Source organism: Plutella xylostella, chromosome 18 (assembly GCF_932276165.1).
Source record: "Plutella xylostella chromosome 18, ilPluXylo3.1, whole genome shotgun sequence".
Taxonomy (NCBI): Eukaryota; Metazoa; Arthropoda; class Insecta; order Lepidoptera; family Plutellidae; genus Plutella; species Plutella xylostella.
In genome coordinates, this window is record NC_063998.1 from 3,638,081 (window position 1) to 3,662,249 (window position 24,169).

The 24,169-nt window shown below is 36.9% G+C and overlaps 5 protein-coding genes across 11 annotated transcripts in view; 3 read left to right on the top strand and 2 right to left on the bottom strand.

Annotated features, from left to right (window-relative positions):
• Positions 1-1,374: 1,374 nt before the first annotated feature.
• On the bottom strand, positions 1,375-3,116 carry LOC105392948 (probable N-acetyltransferase san). Its single transcript, XM_011564640.3, has 3 exons — positions 2,957-3,116; positions 2,492-2,815; positions 1,375-1,853 (listed from the first exon to the last, which is right to left on the bottom strand). Exons 1-3 carry the CDS (start codon positions 2,962-2,964, stop codon positions 1,658-1,660), a joined length of 528 nt encoding a protein of 175 aa, XP_011562942.1. The 5' UTR covers positions 2,965-3,116; the 3' UTR covers positions 1,375-1,657.
• Positions 3,117-3,408: 292 nt separating this feature from the next.
• Positions 3,409-9,693, top strand: LOC105392951 (1,25-dihydroxyvitamin D(3) 24-hydroxylase, mitochondrial). The gene is made up of 10 exons (XM_048627325.1): positions 3,409-3,903; positions 4,201-4,438; positions 4,813-5,006; positions 5,270-5,471; positions 5,907-5,956; positions 6,066-6,169; positions 6,551-6,720; positions 6,865-6,930; positions 7,128-7,341; positions 9,460-9,693. Exons 1-10 carry the CDS (start codon positions 3,555-3,557, stop codon positions 9,568-9,570), a joined length of 1,698 nt encoding a protein of 565 aa, XP_048483282.1. The 5' UTR covers positions 3,409-3,554; the 3' UTR covers positions 9,571-9,693.
• Positions 9,694-9,898: 205 nt separating this feature from the next.
• LOC105392950 (protein lin-52 homolog) lies at positions 9,899-11,468 on the bottom strand. 2 transcript variants are annotated; one of them, XM_011564641.3, is made up of 4 exons: positions 11,386-11,468; positions 11,136-11,237; positions 10,781-10,873; positions 9,899-10,288 (listed from the first exon to the last, which is right to left on the bottom strand). In XM_011564641.3, exons 1-4 carry the CDS (start codon positions 11,417-11,419, stop codon positions 10,149-10,151), a joined length of 369 nt encoding a protein of 122 aa, XP_011562943.3. In that variant the 5' UTR covers positions 11,420-11,468; the 3' UTR covers positions 9,899-10,148. The 2 variants fall into 2 exon arrangements, with proteins under 2 accessions (XP_011562943.3, XP_037969747.2); XM_038113819.2 differs by having other exon boundaries at positions 10,781-10,909.
• A 432-nt stretch (positions 11,469-11,900) lies between these two features.
• LOC105392953 (40S ribosomal protein S19a) lies at positions 11,901-13,927 on the top strand. The gene is made up of 4 exons (XM_011564646.3): positions 11,901-11,987; positions 12,679-12,749; positions 13,047-13,256; positions 13,713-13,927. Exons 2-4 carry the CDS (start codon positions 12,679-12,681, stop codon positions 13,891-13,893), a joined length of 462 nt encoding a protein of 153 aa, XP_011562948.1. The 5' UTR covers positions 11,901-11,987; the 3' UTR covers positions 13,894-13,927.
• Positions 13,928-15,392: 1,465 nt separating this feature from the next.
• LOC105392952 (sortilin-related receptor) overlaps positions 15,393-24,169 on the top strand; it is a 41,161-nt gene continuing 32,384 nt past the window's right edge. For all 6 annotated transcript variants that reach the window (XM_048627531.1, XM_048627535.1, XM_048627534.1 and 3 more), the window contains exons 1-7: positions 15,393-15,777; positions 16,461-16,715; positions 17,469-17,630; positions 17,933-18,178; positions 22,126-22,388; positions 23,404-23,591; positions 23,997-24,078. In XM_048627531.1, the coding sequence (XP_048483488.1) occupies positions 15,535-15,777; positions 16,461-16,715; positions 17,469-17,630; positions 17,933-18,178; positions 22,126-22,388; positions 23,404-23,591; positions 23,997-24,078 (1,439 nt within the window). In that variant the 5' untranslated portion in view covers positions 15,393-15,534. The remainder of the gene's footprint in view (positions 15,778-16,460; positions 16,716-17,468; positions 17,631-17,932; positions 18,179-22,125; positions 22,389-23,403; positions 23,592-23,996; positions 24,079-24,169) is intronic.

A 24,169-nucleotide genomic window follows, 5' to 3' on the forward strand; every position in this document is an offset into this window, starting at 1 on the left:
GCCTTTTTTTGAGGACAAGCCATTCAATGTTTGCTTCTTCTAGACACCTAATCCATTTTAAATAGGCTCCAAACAGTTTCGGCAATTACTAGACGCTGGGTATAAATGAAACAGTAGATAAAGTTAATTATATTTATATTACTAACACTATGGTTGCATGAACATTACTTAACAAATAACCGGAGACACAGGAGTCCTGCTTGACAGAATAAAATTGACTTTTACGTACAAAAACTCTGTACAAAAAGAAGATACCTATACACAACACAACTAAAATTTAAAAGTAACAACTGTTTAAAAACATTAGCTTAGCGTTTTTGACTCGAATTTTACACGTACAAGGCAAATTTTATTTAGCAAACTATAGATAATACATACATAAAATCTTGTTATACCAAGCTTAAATGCTTCTTGGTAAGACCAAACCCCCATATGCAATAATAAACTGCTTCAATTCAAAATTACCTTAAAGAATATCATGCGGAGTTTAAAAAAAACACATTGTTCTCATTTTAATAATATAGGGCTGAAACATTTTTGCTTGTACCAAAAAAATATAGTCATAAAATGCTTAAATCCATAGGCCAAAATGAATCATGATCTAGGTTAAAAAACCAATTTAAAATAAAATCACATCACACTTTGTAAAGAACTTGGCAATAACGTATTGTAGAACAATATAATGCTTGGCCAAAAACAGTATGTTTATGAAATTAATGGCAGCTGCAAAAACCCATTTATAGGTTCGCAAAGTTGATTCCACCGTTTTTTGGTTGAACAGCTTACAGAAAGACATGATATAGAAACCCATATAAATAAATAGTAAAAATATACCAATCAAGAGACTTCATTAGAAACTCAACACACACAAGAGATTAGATATTCATAACTTGACAGTTATCAGTCAACCATGTTCAAACATTAAATAACCCCAGGGGCTCAAGTATTCCATTAATTTAGTATAGGAAAAAATATGCATCAGGATGTACAGTCAATAAATCGTACTTGTTACCTTCCCATGTAAAATAGGTTAATTTTAGGAGTTGCAGGTGAAAGATAATGAAACTGAAGAATCAATAAATATTTACCCCCTTATTCATAGAGAAGTTACAATACGTTTTAACTAATAAACTGTTTTGTCCCTCTCCGACAAAGAACAATTTGTTTCTTGACAGAGAGGGACAAAAGAGTTTATTAGTTAAAACGTATTGTAACTTTTCTATGAATAAGGGGGTTAATCTATAGACACACAAATCAACGACGTAGATTAAATATTCTTCTATTTCTTACCTACAACACTTAGGATCAAACTGTTACACTACCTGTGGAGTGGTTACCTATATGATTTGTTGACTGTACATAGAAGTTTATTGGTATCAAACTTTAAATCTAAGTCTTATATGAGTAAATTCTAGTTTAGTATTAAGAGCAAAATGGGTATTCACATGTTTCTGGATAAACTGCACTATATTAGCTATGTTTTGACACTGGTCAATTTTATATTGTGGTATGTAATGGCTGTTCTAGCTTAGCTTAGGAGAAAATGTCATGTCTACATCAAGTGATTATGTTATTCCATAGAAAATGTTGTATACCTGCTTATTCCACGAGAACAACATAGAGGCTCTTTGTACATGAATGGAGATTAGTGATTTGTTCAGTCATGACCATTGGTTTTAGCGTGTGGCACAGTTCCATTGACTAAGGGAGCGCTCGGCTCCCGCAGTGTTTTCTGAAGGACGTGGGCGTCAGCCGGCTCTATCCTCTTGTAGTAATGTTCTTTCGTCTCCACGATTTCAAATCCAAACTTTTTATAAAAATCTATTGCACCCTCGTTGTTGACTTGGACATGTCTGGAAAGTAATACAGAAATAGTTTTAGTTTCATAATGTACTGCTGTAATTGGCAGACTTTGCTTCAGCTCACAAAACGGAATTCTGGAAAAATCAACTGATGTCACTAAAATTTATAAACTAGCTAACAGTCTTTAAATGCTTGATTTCAAGGAAACCAGACAACGTAATTGTATTTTACACGATCCAGGATATGGCAATTTTATTAGTGACTTTTATATAAACAATATTAATTATTAAATGCAGAGGGCATTTCATAAATAGTTATAGTTCCAATATTTACATTGCTAGTTGGTATGTGAATTTACTGATGTACTTTCTAAGATGTTGAGAATAATCTAGATGCAAGTACATAAACAAATGGCAAAGGTCTCTAACTGAGTGATATATAAACGCACAGCTAAAAATGGTACATACATGATATATGGTCATAGTTGTAATTTGGTATGCATGGATGCATCTACTAAGAAATGCTTCAAAAATTCAACATTGGAAGGTGTGAAATGGGTAAACCTCTATAGTAATTTTATAACCTGCAAAGTCTAACAAACTCAAGTCATTCTGCTATGGATTGATTTGAAGAAGTTAAACATATTACTATGTGCATAAGATGCTGAGTAATGCGTGAAGGTACTTACAGGAATACGCTGTCGAAGTTTCCATCCTGTTCTACATATTTGAGCACATGCTCTACCATCAGAGTGCCTATGCCAAGTCTTCTGTAGGGATATAAACAGCCTAGCGTCATTATGTACAGTCTCCGCGAGTTCTCCGTCGTGTCTATTCTACAGCACACTGCGCCCACCACGATATCATTGTAATAGGCTAGCTTTGCCATTTCACCAGCTTCCAATACATCCTTGTAGAACTTATCATTGTATGACACCGGGAACACAACTGTGTTCAACTTCTTCAGCTGTTTAATATTATGCTGCGTCACATCCCCTAGCTCTATTTTAGGCCTGAAAACGCAAAATAAGTGTTATAGCAAGGAAATTCTGGCGAGAAAGAAGAAGGTATGTCCATCATCACCTTGACATTATTAAAACAGATAGCAATGTCAGATTCTTGTTATTTTATGCACCGATGGGGCCGAAACTTACCTACTCATTTTAATAACTTTATACACTAAATTAATAAACTAATCTAACAAAATTTATTATATCACACGAGATCACTCCCGCCATCTATCACACGAATATTTCATCCGCCATCAATCAGAAAATAGTGATGGGACTCAATTTTCCAATTAGAATATTTCACGCATGGTAACTCAGGTAAACTTGAACTCATAATATCAAATAAAGTCCACAAAGTTCATTAAAGCCGTTAAAAAGAATTCAATCAAGTTAAACAATCATAAAAATTGATTAGCTGTTGAGAAAATGAATGACTTCAGTGTTCATTATCATTATTTTACTTTATTCGATTAAAATCGATTACTACAACCCTAATCTCATTGTTATATTTTTAAATAGTGTTACTATAATCATGATTTTAAATTCTACAATTTTTTAATAGATCCTTAGAAAAATAACGTAAGTTCATAGACATCACTTGTCAAATCTATGGCATTGTCTATGATGGAGTAAGCGCGTGTTTTTAAAAATAAGTTATTTCGATTGATTTTGTTATCTTTTGAGTGGAAGTCTGACGGAAAAAAATATCCAGATATTTTGTAAATAAGGATTTTTAAGAAAAATGCTTCGCTTGTCTAACGTTCTCAAACTCGGTCCACTGAATCCTACATATTATCGGAAACCTTTCATTACTTCCTCGAATTTAACCTTCCCTACAAGTGATAAAAAGTTCAAAATCAGTGATGAAACGACGAAGAATATTGACCTGGGAATGTCTGCTAACAGGGTAGACCACATGGTTACGTCTCGTACCGTACCAATGATGTTAACAAACAGAGAACCCATTATTCTGCCGTTTGATGAAGTCCCCGGTCCGAAGTCTTTAAAATACTTATCTCAAGTTCGCAGTTATTTGTCAGACTTGGGAACCCAAGTCACGACCACTTGTTTGACCTTTTGGTTAAATGCAGGTAAGTACCTACGCATTATGTAGTGTAGTAATTATAATTAGGTACATAACTAATTAAATATCGTCAGCTGGGCAGCTGGGTACCTAATCGTACATCAGTGGTCATAGGCGTCTCTAAAGGATCGCCAATCACTGTCAGCCTTCCTCGACCAGTCACTACTAGGTATAGGGTGCTACTAGTTACATCAAATAGACTGGAGGGGTTTACCGTTAACTCGGCATCCACAAAACTATCGGTCACTGCGTTAAGTTTTTTTTATAGGTACTTTACGACCGTTAACAAATAAAATAATTCCAGAAACGTTGATAACCCAAAGGAAATCTCTGAAGAATCTGTCGTCATTATTCGACGAGTACGGTCCGGTGGTTCGCTTCGTGAGTCCAGTTGGCGGCAATATAGTCCTGCTCAATCATCCGGAGCATATCGAGAAGGTTTTCGACGTGGACGGGGAGTTCCCTGTGAGATCTGCGCTTGACTCGCTGGAGAAATATAGACGGGAACACAAGAGTCTGTTGCTTAGCGGGTTGTATTCTCCGTAAGTGCATATCTCCTTAGTAGATTATAGGTAGGATGTTACAATAAAAAGGCCCTCATTTATGATGACGGTAAAAAAGATCATAGTAAAGATCATAATCTTAGTTACATTGTAACTTGAAAAGGATTAACGAATAGCTTCTCTTTTGACTATGCCTAGTTTCTTCAGGTGGAAAATATTTGTTGCCTTGCTAACCTTCCGTTTTCATACATGTACCTCCATACTTCTTGGTAGACCGGTTAGGTAGGCAGAGGTAACTACAAAGAGTTATATAGTTACCCTGCTTAAAATGATTGGTCTATGATTCAGATTTTGCATATAGGCTGTCTATTCCATAAATACCTACTTATACTTAACTAAAACATTTTCCACAGACACGGCGAAGAATGGAGCCGCAAACGTTTGGCGCTCTCCGCTCCGCTTCACCAGGCCATCTCCCAACACGTGCAGGGAATGCACGAGATCACCGACACCTTCACCAACAAAGTGTACAACCACAGGAACCCGCAAGATGAACTCACCAAGGATCTCTACAGGGAGATACATAAGTGGGCCTTTGATAATATGGGTGAGCTTTATTGTTAGCTTTCAAGGGAAATGTTAGGCAAGTATCATATCTGAAATGGTAATTTTAGCAGTGCATAAGCATAACTAACTGTGACTATAGGTACCTATCTAAGTCCAGATTGTATGAGATTTTGGAACTAGGTATATTTACTTGATCGCTAAAAACTCAACTTAATATTATGTGGACATGTATCTTAAAGAACAGAGAAGAAAACCCGGGATTCTCAAATTTCGTCAACTCAGAACAAACTTATTGTTTTCCAGGCCTAATACTATTCTCCAAGAAGTTCTCAACTCTAGACAAGGAGGACGCGTACAGCCCTCAGTGCGACGACTCGTTGCTCTACCACAGCTTGGACAAGGCGAGTGTTGCCATCATGAGATGCGAGTCGGGCCTGCAGCTGTGGAAGCTGGTGGCCACACCGGCTTGGAGGGCGCTGGTCAAACACTGCACCTCTATGGACAAGTGAGGATTCTGTGTTTTGCTAGATTTTCCAGGTTGAGAGGTTTTCGCGTGGGATTGAGGGGATATAAAATAGCGTATGTGGTAATCCAGGGTGTCAGCTACCACATACCAAAGAAGTACTTTTCCCGTGAAAGATACTAACATCAAACGATACTTACAAAGTTTATAAATTCATATGGAACATCCCATCATCGAAGAATCTTTAAGTTTCACTGGATAACCTTCCTTACATACTTCCTTCTCGCTTCTCAAATGAAAGAGTTACTATACCCTACCTGATTTCGGTTCTTCGACAGATATACCTACTCCGTCTTCATGTTACTACTCGCGGTGATCTATTTATGTAATAACATAATAGTCATAATACGTAGTAGGTACTCACTTTCGTTAAGTAAAGAAAGATCGTTTTAACTATGTTACATTATTTCATTTCAGTCTGATTGGGAAGCGCGTGTTAGAATTGGAACATGACATTACTCAATCAGGTAAAACACTGTTAAATTAAAATTTATTACACAATAAAAACTATTAACTAAATAATTATTTTTAAGGATATAAACGATTGAGAACATAAATATGCATTGTATGTTTCAGAAGAGTCAGGCACTCTGATAAACACGATGCTGGGTAAAGAGAAGATGAGCGAAGCCGACGTCACCACTGTGCTCATGGATATGCTCCTGCTTGGAGTCAATACTGTAAGTTATATATTTACCTAATTAAATATAGGTATTATGTATTTGTGGCAGAGGCGACCGGATGGCGCAGTGGGTAATCACACGAATCACTCGGGCTGTTGTAACCAAGGTCGAGATTTCGATTTCCGGCCAGAGAATATTGTCTGTATTGGTTTATACTATTTGTTCATTTATCTTGTGTGTTAATTGTTCATAAAGTCTGTTTATCTCAGATACTGACTAAATTGACAGCCAATAGACCTATATCGCAAGACAATCGACTATCTATGAACCGTTCAGAATCTGTCAATTTAGTATCCAAGATAAAAAAACTGACTTTATGTTCTAACACTTCTAACGAACCGCTGCACTGCACCACTGTCGTTTAACATAACATTTCAGATCTCCTCATCCATGTCATTCCTGCTCTACTTCCTGGCGAAGCACCAGAGCTGTCAGAAGCGACTTTACAGCGAGCTGGAGGGGTTATACCCGGGCTTCAACGTCACTGATATCAAGAACTTGAAGAATGAGAGCCCTTATTTGCAAGCATGCATTAAGGAAACTTTGAGGTAGGTGTGGTGTGGACGAGTTTTATGGTAATATTTTTATTCGAATTAGGCATTTTGTATATTTACTTATCTACTACCTTATCATATGTCGCATGCGATTTCACCCAACATTTGACTTATCTACGACTAAAATATCCCTTTCAGGCTGGTTCCTCCAATTCCACTGATAACAAGGATCCTGCACAAGAATATTACATTGGATAAATACAAGTAAGTTATAATTATTTCTACAAGATAATGCCGTTTATGCCTTATGCTATTCAAAGAAACAATACTCTGTCAATTTGTCAACTTCGCAGCCCTAAATATGTTCAACTTTGGGTCTGTGGTACGATGACTAACTATATTTAAACAAGTCACCACATATCCCTGCTATACATATTGATAACCCTTACATTTATCCTCAGAATTCCAAGAGGCACAACCATAGTAATGTCAACCATGGATGCGGCCCAAAAAGAGTCTAATTTCGAGGATGCTGCCAAGTTTATGCCGGAGCGCTGGCTGGCTCCCGAAGCTAAGGACTACCATCCATTTGCATCCATACCGTTTGGCTATGGAACTAGAAAGTGCTTGGGACAGAATATTGCAGAGACTATGCTGTCACTGTTAACTGTAAAGGTGAGATAAGATTGCAATATTCCTTATATTCTCATTTACAGAGCCGAGTTAGCTGCGCAAATTTCCTTCACAAAGCAGATGTTTGTATTTACAGGTTTGGATATGGTATACTGTAATGAGTCATTACAGTATACCATATCTATAAATTACTCTATGATCAAGTTCATACTCATTACTAATGTGTTGTATCAACTACATTCACACTTTCCCATGAAGTAACCATTTTAACAATGATATCGATTCTGAAGGCAAAAATTCTAAAGGACAAAGGCAGGGTTCTAAGGACGTTTTGTACCACTATGGAAATGACGGGTTCCGTAATGAAAGTACCATGATTAGAGAGACACTGTACAGGTACACAAGTCAATTAATTACTAGATTTTTAGAAGCTGGGAGAAAAGAGAAAAACGGAAAAAAAGAATCTTTAAAATGTAGTCGCAATGGAACGTAAACATTCATACAGGAAGAATGGAACGTCAAGTGAAGTAATGTTTATGCCAAGTACTCTGTGATTTACGTCATAAATGTCTAGGTTGGATCTCAGTATAATGATAAAAATTGACAAACCAGAGTAGAAAAATTGAAATGATAAAAAAATGTGTCATGTCAACAACTAAACGTCAACACTTGAACAACACAAGACGAACAACGTGAATAATAATTTGATAATAATATTATTATGTTAGGTATATCAAGTTATATGTTTACGTTTAAATAAATACGGGACGTGCAACGTACTTAATAAATATAATGATTTTATTAATATTATCGACTAGATCAGGCTACTACTTTCATCATGGAATAATGTTATACTTATCCAACTTCTGAAGTTTTAAATTGCCATTCCGCAACAGGGATCTGCTATGCCATTTCGAAATGCTATATGTAAAGGTTCTACTATATGGGTATGCATTTGGCGAGTGATGTAATGAAATAAAATATACTGTTTAAAAGATCATTGTTTTATTTACATAACATAATTTGCCTGGAATCAACTTTAGGAATTTTATGTTCCTATTACCTACTCTATTCTATTCTCTGTTGGGGTGTAAGTACCTGCACCTGGCTCTCTAGATGTGCTAAATCTAGATAGGTATGCAGGTTTCCTTCACTGTAAGTGTGATGGTATACATTTTAATTTAATTCAAAGAACACATTGGCACATGTCAGCGCCGGGATTCGAACTGCAGAACGCAGTTGCTCTTCTCATATTTGACTTAGGTATTTATCATCCTATGGTTCATAGAAAATATTGTCAGGATTTTGCGTGTTCTTGTTCTGCTGCTTCTGCAGGTTCCTGATGAAGAAGTGGGACGGGAGCCTGCCGGGGAGGTGGAACAGGAACCGGGTCTGGTTCTCCCCTTTGTCACATTTGTTCTATATCTTCAGCAGTTTCAGCGGTATTCAAAATATTAAATAATTAGGTTAGGTAATGGAAAATGAAATAACAACTACTATGACAAGATTGACAAGCAAGATTCAGTGTTATTAGATTAAAATATTCAAAAAATATCGATTATAGTGAATCGAATAAAGAGAAAAAGAAAATGGTTTACTATGGATAAAAGTCTTCAAGACTTAAATATAATGATATTTTATAAACCAAATGTACTAGTTTTGGCACAAATAGTACCAGAACATGTAATTTATTGATAAATAAAATATCTTTTGTATTTAAGAATGTATCGATATTTCTAATTGATTACTTTTTTGCTCGGATTTGCTGGTAATATTCCGAGGTCTGGCACCACTGTTGTTACGTTCCGTTCTCTATATGTTTGTTTTTACGTTCCATTATCCTTAGATTTAAATATTCTTCATTTATAATTTTTTCTTTTCCCCCGACTTCTAAAAATATTGTAATTACTGAAAATACCTTATCTACACTGTATTAATAAATGGTGAAAACATGGTTCTGAAACGCTCCAAAAAAAAGGCGGTACGCCCACTGCCGTTCTCCTTTAGTGCTGTCAAAAACTTAATTTCTTTGTTTAAAATTCGACTCTATGATTGTTTCCGTAAATGTCATTTTATGGTAGCAAATTTTTTAGTTTGACAGCGTTAAAATTAGAATTTCTGCCTTCAGAATCGACATCAATGTTTATTAATTTTTTACAGATACTGCAAAAGTTCAAACTTGAATATCACTACGGAGATATACACCCAACAAGAAATTTCATCACACGACCTAACAAGTCTTTGAAAATAAGATTTATTGATAGAATTTAATTTAGTAATAACTGTTGTGAAATGTTATTTTAAAGAAAAATGTTCTAATGGGCATTCATACAATTTATTAAGGCTAATATAACTTGTATGACTTAATTTTATTAAATAAAGTTTGAAAAATATAAAACTTATATTTTTGTTTAGGAAGTAACTTGAATTGAAAGTAGCATACATGACAGTAACAGGACTCTATGGGCGTTACCACAAAAACTTAGACAGTATTTAACAGATGTTTAGCGCTGTCAAACGCCTGCGAAATCTGTTAAATTTCGTTTTAACACCTGTAAAACGGTGTTTAAAGTTTTTTGTGGTAGCACAGTATATGTACTTTAAACAGGAAATCTATAAAATAGGCCAAGCTATACTCTCAGACAAAGTCTTATGTATTATTGTTAATAAAATACATACATATTTAGTATTCAGTTTGAAAATTCTCTATTATCCTTCATTTATCTAAAATTAATCTAAATTGATACTATAATCTATCTTAGATTTCTTTACACATCCCTAAATTTAAATATAATATTCACTAAAACTAATAAAATATGGTAAGATTAAACAAACTTTACAGTTAAACATTACCGCTGACGTCTTGAGAATATATTGAGATACTTTCCCCTGGTCATTTCTTTGGCTTCTTCGAGTCCTAGCTGATAGGCAAGGTCGTGTAGCTTCTTCACTTCCATGATGAGACCACTTGTAGTCAGGGAGCCCAATTCTGGAAACAACAGTACCAATGGTTTAAAGTAACAGCCATTATTACCAACTACATTTTATTTGTGCGGATCAAACTCTGGCCTAGACTAGCAATGGACATAAAATTCAGGCAGATGGTAGTAGTTATTTTGGAAGATGCCTCCATCCAGGAGTGATTTAGATAGTTAGTATTACTGTATATTTTGGATTCAGTCATGATATTTTGTATGATTCTCTCCCATGTGCAGAAGGTGCCTTAGTGTTGGTTGCTTTGAAGAAAACATAAACAATCCAGTCGTGGGAGGAGAGTGGTGTAGTTTTGGTGTTTCTTGGGATTATTGGCTGTTGATGATGACATTTTCTCATCTTCAACTTGTACTGTTAACCTCATTGACTGGTACATTTGAATTATTCATTAGCCTTTCATCAGAGATGTAAACAATGTCATTGATTACACAACACGTCTATTTACATTATTTGTAGGTAAAGATAGGTAAGAAGCAGCAGAACTCACGTTGCATGAAGCTGATGTCTTCGGTGGTGAGCGCCTTGTCCCAGGGCGCGTCCTGCGGGGGCTGCGCGGGTGCGAACTCTGACACGCCGGGAACTGCGAACGAATCGGGAGACACACGTGACGCTTCCTCTGCTTGCGGAAATTCACCATTCTCATCACCCATTTTAGCAACAATTTAAAAAAACAAGACGGTTTATTAACCGATATTTTGGTTCAACTCGCAAACTGTACAGAATAAGCAGAATTGACAACTTGAGGAAATAACAAGGAATCCCGCGCTTTTTGAAAATTTTAAAGCCGAAATATTTTAGCACTGAAGATTATTAATGCGATCCACTAGTGTGTTGGGACTTACTTTGTTCAGGCCAGAGTTCCGGGGAAGTGCGATCTAATTTCTCGAGGCTGAGAAGACTTTCTTCCAAGGATGGGAGAGGAATATCATCCGAAGTGGATTGTCCTGCATAAACAACACGGCACAGTTAGATATATTACTTACTGACGCAACCAAGACTGAATATTTTAAACACATAATTACATAAACGATTAGCATTATGCAATCATAGTACAAATAATGCGAAACAACAAGGAAAACAAACAAAATTTACCTTCTTGGGCCATTGTATTTTGTTTCGCGGCCATTTTCCAATTTTTGACAGTGACGTGTAGGAACCACAGACAAATGTATAGTTTTTTTTAAATAGCTAATGTTGCCAACAATAAGTTGTTGGTCAAAATTTCTACCATATTTTTTTAATAGATCCGTAATAAATATGTCATAGAATCAGCTCGCTTCTCCTATGACATAATTGTTTACCGGGTACCTTTCAAAAACCTCATATTCTATTCTAGCCTTTCGCACAAAATCCTTGGTCGGATTTCACCAAGTCATGATAATCCTCAGAATAATAAAGGTGTCGGTCTTTAATGTACTTGTGCAAAGAACGAATAACCAAGATAACACAAACGAGAAACAGTAGTGTATGCAAGTATGATATACACAATGATATACAGCATGTACATTGCACAATGCGCAATGAACGATCTCTCACAAGAGTCACAAGTGTCATCACAGAATAGATTTTCATATAGCGCCCACTTAGAACAAGTACTATTATTAAAAAAAAATAGTAGAAATTTTAGCATATTTTGTGGTAACACCAGTTTATTTTCCTCTCGTTCTTTCTTCCGGTTGCGAACCCACGGCAAGGTGTGTAAATCCACATGGTTTATTGAAATAATTATCCCCAAAGGAGTTAAAACTCGTGAAACTGTTTATTTGTGTTATTTTAAGGTATAAATTATAATAGTGCAACTGTGAAATCATCACCAGAAAACACATTGTTCAATATGGTGTCCCATCCAGGATCATTATAAAAATGACATGTTACTGTGATATTCCGATATTTAATAGCTTTACGCTGAATGTTTACATAGTTTACGGCGATCAACATTAATTCCCTGATGTTTACGCATAAGTTAACTCTAAATGTTCATAAATTTAACTTTACCAAACATAACCTAAAATACTTTTGGCGTTTGGCAGTGCTGGCAAATGGGACCAGAACAAACATGGGGCTCATCATTTTCCTGAATAAGGAACCCACTTAAGGGTTTCAAAACACAGAGCCTATTCCTATTATTTATCATAAACCTCCTTAAAAGTGTTGGAGGTGGCAATCAAATATTTTTTGAATGGAACATGGACTACCTCTAGTTTTATTTGCTGGAGGACCACTATATCCAGCAGCGGAATTTAGCGAGCGAGATGAATAATAATAATCCCACAATATAGGTACTCTACAGGAGCCAATGAGCAATTCTGTTTTATTCCTGCCTAGTTTATGTTCCATGAATAAATTAATCAATTAATTTAATCATCTTTGTATGTATTTTTTCAGATGCGTTCCGTTACGCTCAAGGATGTCGAACAAGACAAGGTCGTCAAGACCGTCGCTGCTCACTTGAAAAAGTAAGTTACGGAAGAATTCAATATTCCCATAAAAATTGTCACCAATGGTTTCATTGAAATCTAATTGGATACTGTTATATTCATGTGGTATTGAAAGACTGGCTTATGATTTAATTCACTTTTATTATCTTCCACATTCATCATCGGTCCATAATTAAAGTGTACAAAGTTACAATCATCAGCAGCTATCAATTCTGCAATAATCTGATATCAAATTGAACATCTCTCCTATTCTGATTAATTATTATAATGAATCTAGAAAACAAAAACTTAACAATTTCATTATCAACTTTTCAGGACCGGCAAGGTCAAGGTCCCTGAACACATGGACCTGGTGAAGACTGCCCGCTTCAAGGAGCTGGCTCCCTACGACCCCGACTGGTTCTACGTGCGATGCGCCGCCATCCTGCGACACATCTACATCCGCTCCCCGGTCGGAGTCAAGACTGTCACCAAGATCTTCGGTGGCCGCAAGCGCAACGGTGTCACTCCCTCTCACTTCTGCAGGTAAATATCATATACTTTTAATTTTGAAAAGTTGCAGTAATACTTGCTTTCCTGCTCAAGAATACTCATATACAATGATAAGAGTTCAAGATTGATGTTGAGCATACAGTTTTCCTGGGTCTTGAATAACTTGGGAGAGGCCATGTCCAGCATTGGATTATTGGCTGATGTCAATGGACAACTTATCATAAATATTATTAAAATCTTGTTACTTATATTTCTGTGCAGTATCATTATTTAATCTTCATATCTACTGGATATACTTATTATTGAATGTAATCAGATTTCAATGAAGAAAAGTATAAGAGATAATTTACTAATTAAAATATAAGTTTGATTCAGTTTTCCAATCTATGGGGCATTTTCTACCCCAACAGCAACATTTAGTCTGGTCATTGACTTGATGATTAAAACTACAAGAGCAAATTTACTCATGATCCATATCCCTCATTCCAGGTCGTCAGGCAGCGTGGCCCGCAAGGCTCTGCAGGCTCTGGAGGCCCTGAAGATGGTAGAGAAGGTGCAGGACGGAGGCCGCATCCTCACCGTGCAGGGCCGCCGTGACCTCGACAGAATCGCCGCGCAGGTGCGCCTAAAGGCCAAGCAACAGGCCAAGCAGCAAGTGATTGTTCTGTAAATTATGTCTAAGGAATAAAAAAAATTGCATAAAATTTGTTTTGTTTTAGTGCTCCTTTTTAATTCTAGGGTATAAGTAGCAGTTAGGTTTTGCCTGACTGATATTACAAAGAGTACCCAATGGGTCACATTTAACATTGAGGCAGCAGTTGGAGGAAGAATGAGGATATAAATAGTTTGCCGATGATGATATAGGTAGTGCTACAGCACACAGCACCCTGTCCTAGGCATTACGTTCCACGTCCATCCAACCACTACATGACTATAGTGAGGTCAGAGGCTCATTTTCATTCCATTCATTCATTCGATTGTTGACAAATTTTTACTGCCCGCCCTCAACATCGTATAGGTACCTAATATATAGATAGACTAGTACTACAGTACCTACGTAACCTATCTAAGGTAAAAGCACGTAGGTAGACAGATAGATTTAGATTTTAGCTGAGGTTTGGCCAAGGATAACCAACATAAGTAGGTACTTCTCTTCAATCAAACAGTGTAAAGAAACGGAATAAAGTTGCGTTTGTTGTTGGTAAGGTCAGCCTTGGCAAGACTTTTAGCCTTTTCGATTAGCGGTCACCGACACGCAAAAGTGTATGGCTCACTTTTCCACTTACCGGCATCGTCGCCGGTTTCGTACATAAATAATATTTATCTAGTACACTCTTTAAACACAGTAGCCGGTGTTGAGCCATGCACCACTGTAGGCCATGATCACTTGGTGTTCACGCAATGGCGCATGCCTCATTGCTGCCTGGCAAACCACTGCGTGAAAACCACAGGCCAAGCTACGCCAACGCCACAATAAAATTCCTCTCAAGTATGCCTGAAATTAATAGCTGTCAAAATAAGCGAGATACAGTGGAAGTTGGCTGGTCATGTCTGCCGAAGAACCGATAACCGCTTGGGGTAGACGAGTTCTCGATTGGAGACCACGAACAGGCAAACGTAGCGTAGGACGCCCTCCTGCCCGCTGGAACCGACGACCTTAGGTGGGTTGCCGGTAGTCACTGGATGAGGAAGGCCGAGGACCGAGTGTTGTGGCGTTCTAGAGGCCTCTATGTCCAGCAGTGGATGATAATTGGCTGATGATGATGATGATCTAAAAACCTGGAACATCTCGATTGCGTGGCCTCCCCCTGTACTGTACGCAGTGATGGCGAGCAGTGGCCACTGTAAACTAGGACCTCATTTTATCACCGAATGTGTGAAAGCCATAATACCTCAGCCGGTGCTGGCTGACCGGTACCCGGGACGAAATAATCTGAGTCTGACAAAATAAGTGAACCCATGATTCCAATAGCTTCCTTTTGTATTTTCTACTCTTTTTTGCCAGGCTGTATGCCGCTGTACTTGCCACTCGCCAATGCTGATTTAATGTTTCATAAAGAATAGGCCTGCCGGAAGTAGTTAAATTATGGCAACATCGTACATAGTATTTTAAATATATGGCAGCATTCAGTTATCTGTCAATGTCAAAACTGTCAGTTGTTTTAATATTAATTTTGCATCGCAGTTTTGCGGCTAACTTCATTGATATTACACAGCAAAACAGCAGACTGCTGCAGTGTTTGTTGTATTTTGATTTTCGTCCAGCGAATTGATTTCGCAATCAATGAATTGAATAGGCAGTGATAACAAAATGTGGTTGGCGTTTAGACGTCTTTTCGGTGTGATAGGATTTCTGTGTTTATTTTCGTGCACGACCGGCTTACGGCAATACGGTGATCATGAGAAGACTCTATACGTGGCAAAGGATCCCCAGGACTCTGATAGACTGACCATCATCAACCGCCACCCCAGTAATGAGCAGGGCTCCGAGTCCGTGAGGGCCAAGCGGGATGCCGAGGCGGCTCCGGCTCTTCACAAAAACATTAGTACATGGGTAATGTTTTATTTCCTTATTATTTTCAATTAAATTTCTCCCCCTTTGTAACTCGATTGATATTGTGGTGTGCCCGTATGTCGTGATTTCCACTTCTCGTAAATATCACAACGAAGTATTTTTATTGAAGGTTTTTGTGAATTGTGACTGAGCATTTTCGTTTTCTTCTATCGTCATTAATCGTCGTAGGAAAGCAACCTTGGCGCGTTATCGTGTTTATTTAAAGAAGTACCTACCTAGCTACCTGCAATGTTTTCTATTTTGTAAAACGTAATGTAAAGAAATATACCTATCTACTCAATTAATTATATATATTTTTTACCAACAAAATATTATACTTTTATCTCATTATTTGCATTTATCTACGTAATTTAATTGAATTCAACTCACCTACGATATCCTTTTTAATTTGGTATATGTATTTGACTGATAAAATTAGATAAGAGTGTGTTTATTTGTTATCAGGTGTTTATTATGATTATGAATCCATGCCTCAGTCAGATATTTAGTATACAAATGCTACCAAGTATAGATCTATCTAGTAACTATAAATGCCAGGCCCTGTTTCCATACAAAAAAACAGTGCATAACATAGTACTTAATCAATCTTACAGTAAATATTTTTTTAATTCACATTTGTTTACCAATATTCAACTTAAGCCTAATCCAGAACATTCTTACAGACAACTCATCTAAATGACAGTCACCAGCAACTGATGGTCCACTGGGTGGGCGAAGGGTCCAAGGTGATCATCTGCCTGGCTCGGGATTCCAGTCCACGGAACAAGGGGTTCATATCCTCATCCACCCTGTTCATATCCTATAACTATGGACGGAACTTCACCAACAAGACGGACCACTTTAAGTTGGATGATACACCGGACAGTGATTATGCTCAACTGGATAAGTTCTTCAACCATCCCAAGTACCCTGAATTTGTGAGTATGATTATGATGATTTTATAAATGTTATTCTACCCTTAATTTGAAAAACAAGCTACTGAATTAGTTTATTTCATGAAAATCATGTAGAGAACAGTTTAATAAAAAATGGTTGATTCTAGATATTTACAAACACAAAGGTTTTTGCACTATATCAAAGGTATAATGATAGGAGAAATAAAAGTTTGTTCACTGGCCAATGAGAGACGAAGCAGACACAAATAAACTATGATATAAATCTCAAACAGAAGCTCTTTGTTTGGTTTATTTGTGATAATGATAACAGTTTTTGCTGAAGGCAAATCAATCTTATCTTCATGTCACTTTTTGTGCATAGAGTCATTGCCCTTGTTTTCGTCTCACGTATGATTATTGTAGCCACTATGACTCACTTTACACCTAGTTAATGCTAATATACTATTCTCTAGCCTCATGAGAAAGTGAAAGGCAATGGCCAAAATTATTTTTTGCTATTTGTTTCAAAACTGTATGTTACAGGTTCTTAGCAACACGTAATATCTGAAAAAGAAATCTACAAAATGTATTTTTTTCCCTAGGTATACATAAATACTATACATCTTACAAACATGTTTTAAGTACCTACTGAAGTGTCAAATAAAGCCTTGAAATAAATTGCACTCACCTGTAGAAAAGCAATTAACTTATACCTACATATTCAAGTACACGTATTTATCCTTTATCGTACAGTCACATATAAACACTATTATTAATATCCTATTACTCTTGCAGTGTGTATTCGTGGACTCCACAAACAAGAAGATCTACTACACGGACGACAACGGCCACACCATCCACCGGTCCGACCTGAGCTTCCACCCGAGCGAGCTGTCGTTTGACGAGGAGTTCCCCGACAGATTCGTGGTGCTGGATAAAGTCGACACTAATAGGAAGGTGAGATATTAGCGCCAGAAATATAGTATCATAAATCATACAAGAATTAACTGTAGTACCGAAATATGATCATAGAAAAATTCCGCCTGGTCCGATCCGTAGAACAAAGATCGTGCTATAGATCGAAAATGGGAAATGTATGTACATTTTTAAAACGCAAGTAGGTAAGAGAAAAGTAGGCTAATGATTTGGGAAATCAATTTCATAATCACGCGACAACCACATCAATTAACAACAACACAAACATTATCAATCAAAACACTTAATCCAATTCAATTAATCTTTCATTGTTCCCATTTTAGCTGTACCTCACCGTGGACGGCGGGAAAACGTTCAAACTGATCCAGAGTTTCGTGAAGACGTTCTTCTGGTCTTCTGGGCCGGGTTTCCCGAAGACGTTTTACCTGGAGCGCTGGAAGCCAGACCGCACTAGCACCGTGTTCAGTACTACCGACCCCGGCAACCCTGTGATCAAGGTGCTGTTTGAAGATGCCAAGGACTTCCAGATCAAAGAGGACTTTATGTTCGTCACCAAGCAGTCTAAGGAGGTGAGTTTTAGTTTTAGGTTAAGTGGAGTTGTCTGAATGAGTGGGTGCTTTTTATGTTGTGTAAAGGTAAGTGCGTAATAATGTGTAGATGATGATGAATGGTTGGTAGCTAGGTACACAAGGGCTATACAACTTCTGCAACTCGGTACCTTTGATTATCGGCCAGGTACTTCTTATCTAAATTGCGATAATGTGCAAAATTTTGTGAGTAAATATGTAAGCGAATAAGTAATCAATCATCACATTATGGTTTCTGTTTATTTGCGAACAAGATAATAATATGAAAGTCACCTTTGTTGTTGTTGTATTTTGGACAAAGAAAGTGTTTGACGCCAACTTTGTGCCTAATTTTAGCCAGATGGTTAGAAGACACCTTCATAAAAATATGAAGATAAGAAAATAATCAGATATTCTGCCTAGTGTTCTGAAATGTAATGTACTTAATTACTAATCACAAAATTAACGGTTATCATTATCGCGCTTCCAGGGATAACCAACATCTGTTTTTAGATAGTATTGAATATTTCCTACATTGTAGTGATGATAAAAGGGTTTTATATTTCATAAAAACAAAAATTCAATATATCTCTATCCATCCGATGCAAAAAGCCGAGTGCTCTAGCATACACTACACACAGAGCTCAATAAAATACGAAATGAGAATGATACAAAGAAACAAACGGAACATTTTTTTCGGCTAAGTCCTGACGTAACATTCATTTACAACTTTCTAAAGCTAGACCAAAATTACACGCACCAAACTGCCGTGCGTACAAATATGCTCTTGAGGATGTGGCTATGTAATTCAATTATACAATCTACGTACGGTTTATTTATTTCTGCGTCGTCAACTACTTTGTATTTTTAGACCGACTAGGTCGGGTTTCATTCGCATAATGTTACATCAGCTTCTTGTTACCTACGTTAGCCGTTTGTTTATTGTTATGGCATATTTTAATATTTTAGGCCTGACTTTGTCATACATTACCTATTATCACCGAAGCAGATATGCATTGTGCATCGCTGCATTTATTCTATTCTCTATTCTGTGGGCGTCAAGTATTTGCACCTGGCTTTCTCGAACGAAACCTCTGTGCATATCACCAAGGTCTAAACTCCTTGCCTAAGCTTGGGCCATTTCCCACTACGCTGGTCCACTGCGGGTTGGCGGGTTCACACATCTAGATGTTCTATATATATCTCTCTAGATACTCCTAGACTGTATACATTATTTGTAGAGAAGCCACTTGTACTCAGGGACAGTTCTAGAGAGCGCATGCACTCGCATTGTGCGCTCGGCGGGCGAGGAAGTGGTCGATCAACGGACAAAGTGGGACAAATTGTCCTTAACTTGATCTCGCTCCAGAGACTTCTGAACAACGCACCTCGGAATAATGGCTTGAAGAGATGATGTTGGGGTTTAGAGCATTTTGCTTTTAAAACCAGTTCATATCTTGAGGTACTTAGTAGGTTTTTCGTAGCTAGGGGCAAATAATACGGATTAAATGCACTCTGCAATTTTAAGATTTATCTTCATTTAAGTATTTATAACTATTAATCCTTCCATGGACGAAGACTTTCGATTATTCGTCTTAAAATAAATAAAATCTAATCCTGTTTGTCTCTTCTATGTTATTGGTTGTTCTGAGTGATACGACACCTTGCTCACTTGTGCTGGGCACAGAATGTAAACACAGTTTCATATTGATTTGTTTATTATACCTACACAACACATGTATATTGTGTGTGTGTATGGGCCCTCCCCTTTTGCACCTTGCCTATAATTCTAATCTATTGCGGTCAGTTTCAGCCATGATGAAGAATGAAGTCAATACTCGTAGTCGTGGAAATTTTCTACAACGCTAATTTTCAAAAACAAAAAGTACTATAGGCATTATTATATTGAGGTATAACGGGAAACCTAACTGTTCTCTTATTTATGAATTCTCATCACTTACAGTATATATCACTATCAATTTGAGACGGTAGTCGTATCATATTGTCTGATCATTGATTGTAAATTTGTATCAATAACCCCTAAGTATGCTAATAAACTAAAAGTAATTTTAACTCCTTTCACATTATTTTAAGTTAGTAGGTTTTCTGATTTACTAAGTTCTGTTGTGTAGTCTTGGCGATTTTCAATATGTAGAGTTATGAATTGATGAATCATAGATTACTTACTCATCAGTTGCTTGCTGGGCAGTTAGTTTATTAATAGCAATATGTTGTTATTAATACTAATATATCAGCATGATCATATTATCGAATTTGCAGTGCCATTATGGGTAGCAAGTTGTTAGTACTATACATATAATTTTAAAATCATACATGTACACTTGATGGCAATAAAATATTTGATTTGATTATCAGCATTTATAGGTATTGTATACCTCTTGGCATGGCACTCAAGTAGGTTGAGATTGTTCCCTAGTTGAGATTGCAGTTTGAAGTTTCAATAGATGCGCCAAGTAAGTCTGAAAACTGAGAGCACAGCATCAGTTACTTCACGTGTATATTTTGTATGTCATATGTATGACCTCTGCAAAGTCAGTAATGTAAGCTAGGTAGGCGCCAGAATGCTTGTTTGGGATTCTGGTATGGTAAACAAAACATGAAATACCTATTTAGTTCAGGTATGATTTTGGTGAGTAGGTACTTCTGTTATCCTAAGTACCTACAGTTTTTGAAATGTCATTACATATTTTGTTTATGAAGGAAAAATTAAATATGTACCTATGTTATAATTCAACTATCAATACTTAGTTTATGTTACAGATAGGATAGCGTCTAGATCGAGATAGAGTTTTCCTCCACGTTCGTGTACCTACGTGTTTCAGATGATATTTATGTGTGTCATATATGCATATAAATAATAAATATATAATATAAACACTCACACCTTGTACTAATGTACTCCCTTGCGGGGTAGGCAGAGGTGCATTGCTGCACCCACTTTTCGCCAGTGTTTATGTTAGTCCCAATGTAATAGGGGGCGGGCCTATTGCCATTTTACGGGCACAGCCAAGACCCGAGAACAAATATCTGTGTTTAAACAAATATCTGCCCCAGCCGTGTGCCATATACTTATTTTATAAATTACAATTACATAGCATAGCAAGATATTTGTTAATTAGCCACAGTACCAGTACCGACGTATTGTTGTCACCTACTTTCTTATTTTGTATAAGTATCTAACTTGTACTAATTTAATTGAAGTAATTGATTATTCATGAGTGAACTACCACATCTATGTTTAGGTAGATAGCAATTGTATTCGGTTCAGTCTTTGAAGTAATAGGACCATGTTCTAATATTTTGTTTGGTTAACATAAGGGAACAAAAAAAAAACTTATTGAAAAAATGTTATGATTGTTTTGTATTGATTTTTAACCGACTGCGAAAAAAGAATGAAGTTCTCAATTCGTCTGTATGTATTTTTTTTTAGTTCGACTCTTTTCACAGTCATGATATAGGTACATAAGTAACAAAATATCTAACCGCAGAACAGTTCCCAGTAATTAATAAATCCTTGATTAAAAATGAATCATTACATAAAAATACTAAATAGCGGAAGAATAACTTCCCTTTTATTCGATGATTCATTATTGAGCCTACTGGTGCTGATCTAGGCATCCTCGTTTTAAATTATTGTAAATATTTAAATGTATGACGCACTACAATTTATAGGTACAAAGTAATTTGGTATTACTCAATCGTTGACAATAATAAATAACTGAATGAATACAATGGACGTGAAATTTTCTGTAAACGTTATGCATATTATGATAATAAACTAATACTGACGTATTTTAGTTCAGTAGCCTTAAATACTGGGTAAAATATCTTTATAACTAAGCTTGCTAAGCCAGATATTCATTAATTATTACACTGGATTGCCCTACATTTATTTCATAGGTCATTAACCCACATTCCAATCTTTGCAGAGGAACACATTGGAGCTCTACATCTCGCATCAACGAGGCCCGTTCTACAAGGCGGAGTTCCAGACCGAACTGGACCTGAAGAAGTTCCACATCGCAGACGTGACTGACAAACGTATATTTGTCTCTGTCATGCACTCGGAGTCGTTGGCTGATCTCTACGTGTCGGAGATAAGCAAGAACTTCACTCAGTACAACTTTGTGCTGAGCCTGCCACAGATTGTGTGCTATTTCCCTGATGGGAACTGGAAGAACAGCTGGCTTGAGTGAGTAGTTTTGTATGCCTCTTATAAATAGAATGTTACAGTGAGTGAGAGTACAGGTCGGGGCAGATATTTTGTTTTAAAACACCTTTTGGGGCCTTGGATATAGCAGACATAATAAAAATGCCACCACCAGTTATGTATATCGTGAGCGGAGAGTAACATACCTACCGGTAAATATGCAATAGTGCATTGATACACCTCTGCCTATGCCTACTAAGCAAAATAGTTCATTAGTAAACGAGAGTGTGTATGTAATGTTGTTTACAAAACATGATTTGGCAACTTCTACTTGACTATTAATAGTACCTATAAATTAGTATTACGCTCTTAATTAGACAGAAAAGAGGGTGCAGTGATGACTATGCCTATTGCCTACCCCGTTAAAGGGTCTGAGTCAATTAAAAACAAAATTTCTCGAATAGAATTTGTTTACTCTAATCTAACTTAATTCAAGTGGAAAAGTAAACTTGACATTTATGTTTATTCAAAGCTGCTCTTGCATAACTAATACAATTAGGCTACTGGAAAATTTCCAAACATCCACAACAGAGTTTATTTATCATCTTCATCATAATCAACCAACAAACTTCCACTGCTTGACTTAAGTCTTTTTCTATTACACAATTATTACACTATGTTCTTGATTTACCGGCTACCAGTTGTTTATGGCCATCGGCCAGGGATATGTCAACTTACTGCCACTTGAACCTGCAAACTTTTGTATCTGCCATATTATTTCTGAGAAACCCCCTAGCGAAGCGCTTTCCGTAGCACACAAAGCGATTTAAGCCATTGGACTAGCCCAACCCTCAGTGTCCTAATTTCAGAAAGGCTATTTCTGCTTGACGAAACACAAATGTTCGAATAATTCTCAGGCCAGCGTTACGTTTAACCTGTGAACTGTGAGCTCCCAAAAGCGCGATACACAATAGTTTTTTATTGTTTCTGATTTCATGGGATTCAACCGGTCAGTACTCCAAAACTTCGCTTTCAATAAAAAACAACAATTCCACAGAGACGTAACAGAAGACCCATTCACGGACCTGTACCGCGTGGAGGGTCTCCGCGGCATCTACATCGCGTCGCGAGTGGACTCCAAGGCGCTGCTGCCTAGCATCGGGCCCGAGCATCTGATCTCGCTCATCACATACGACCACGGAGTCACGTGGGCGCCGATCACGCCGCCGGCGGTCGATGAGTATGGTGAGTTATCAAAGTCAAATGGTTTTTTTCATCGTATAAATATAAAATTTTCTGATAAACGTCAATTTTTACAAACTACTCTCCCTTCGGATAAAGGGCTCTTTGTCTTTATTGTTAATGGATTGTGCAGTTTTTGGACCTGATAATAAAAACGTAGAGGATGTAGAGTTCGGATCTTAGTGACTTGATTATACCCATACCCATATACAGTAACTGTGTTGAAACAGTAAAACCCAATCAATAGCTTATCTAGACCAGTAATACATAACAATTATATTTTTATAGCCTCCTAAATTTCTGTAGGTACTCTTTTCTGCTCTTAATTTCAGATAAATTATTTATACATCCACCGTACTCAATAAAATAAATCTTAACTATTGATATCTGATGATCTGTGTTCTCCAGGTAAACCGTTCAACTGCCACATCGAGAACTCGTGCAGCCTGCACCTGTGCCAGAAGTTCAGCCAGCTCTACCCTGTCACTAGGTAAGCAGAAACTTGTATTTTATACTAACATGTCGACGAGCTATTTTATCTGCTAACTCTCATTTACTACTCCATATAGACCTTCGGAGCA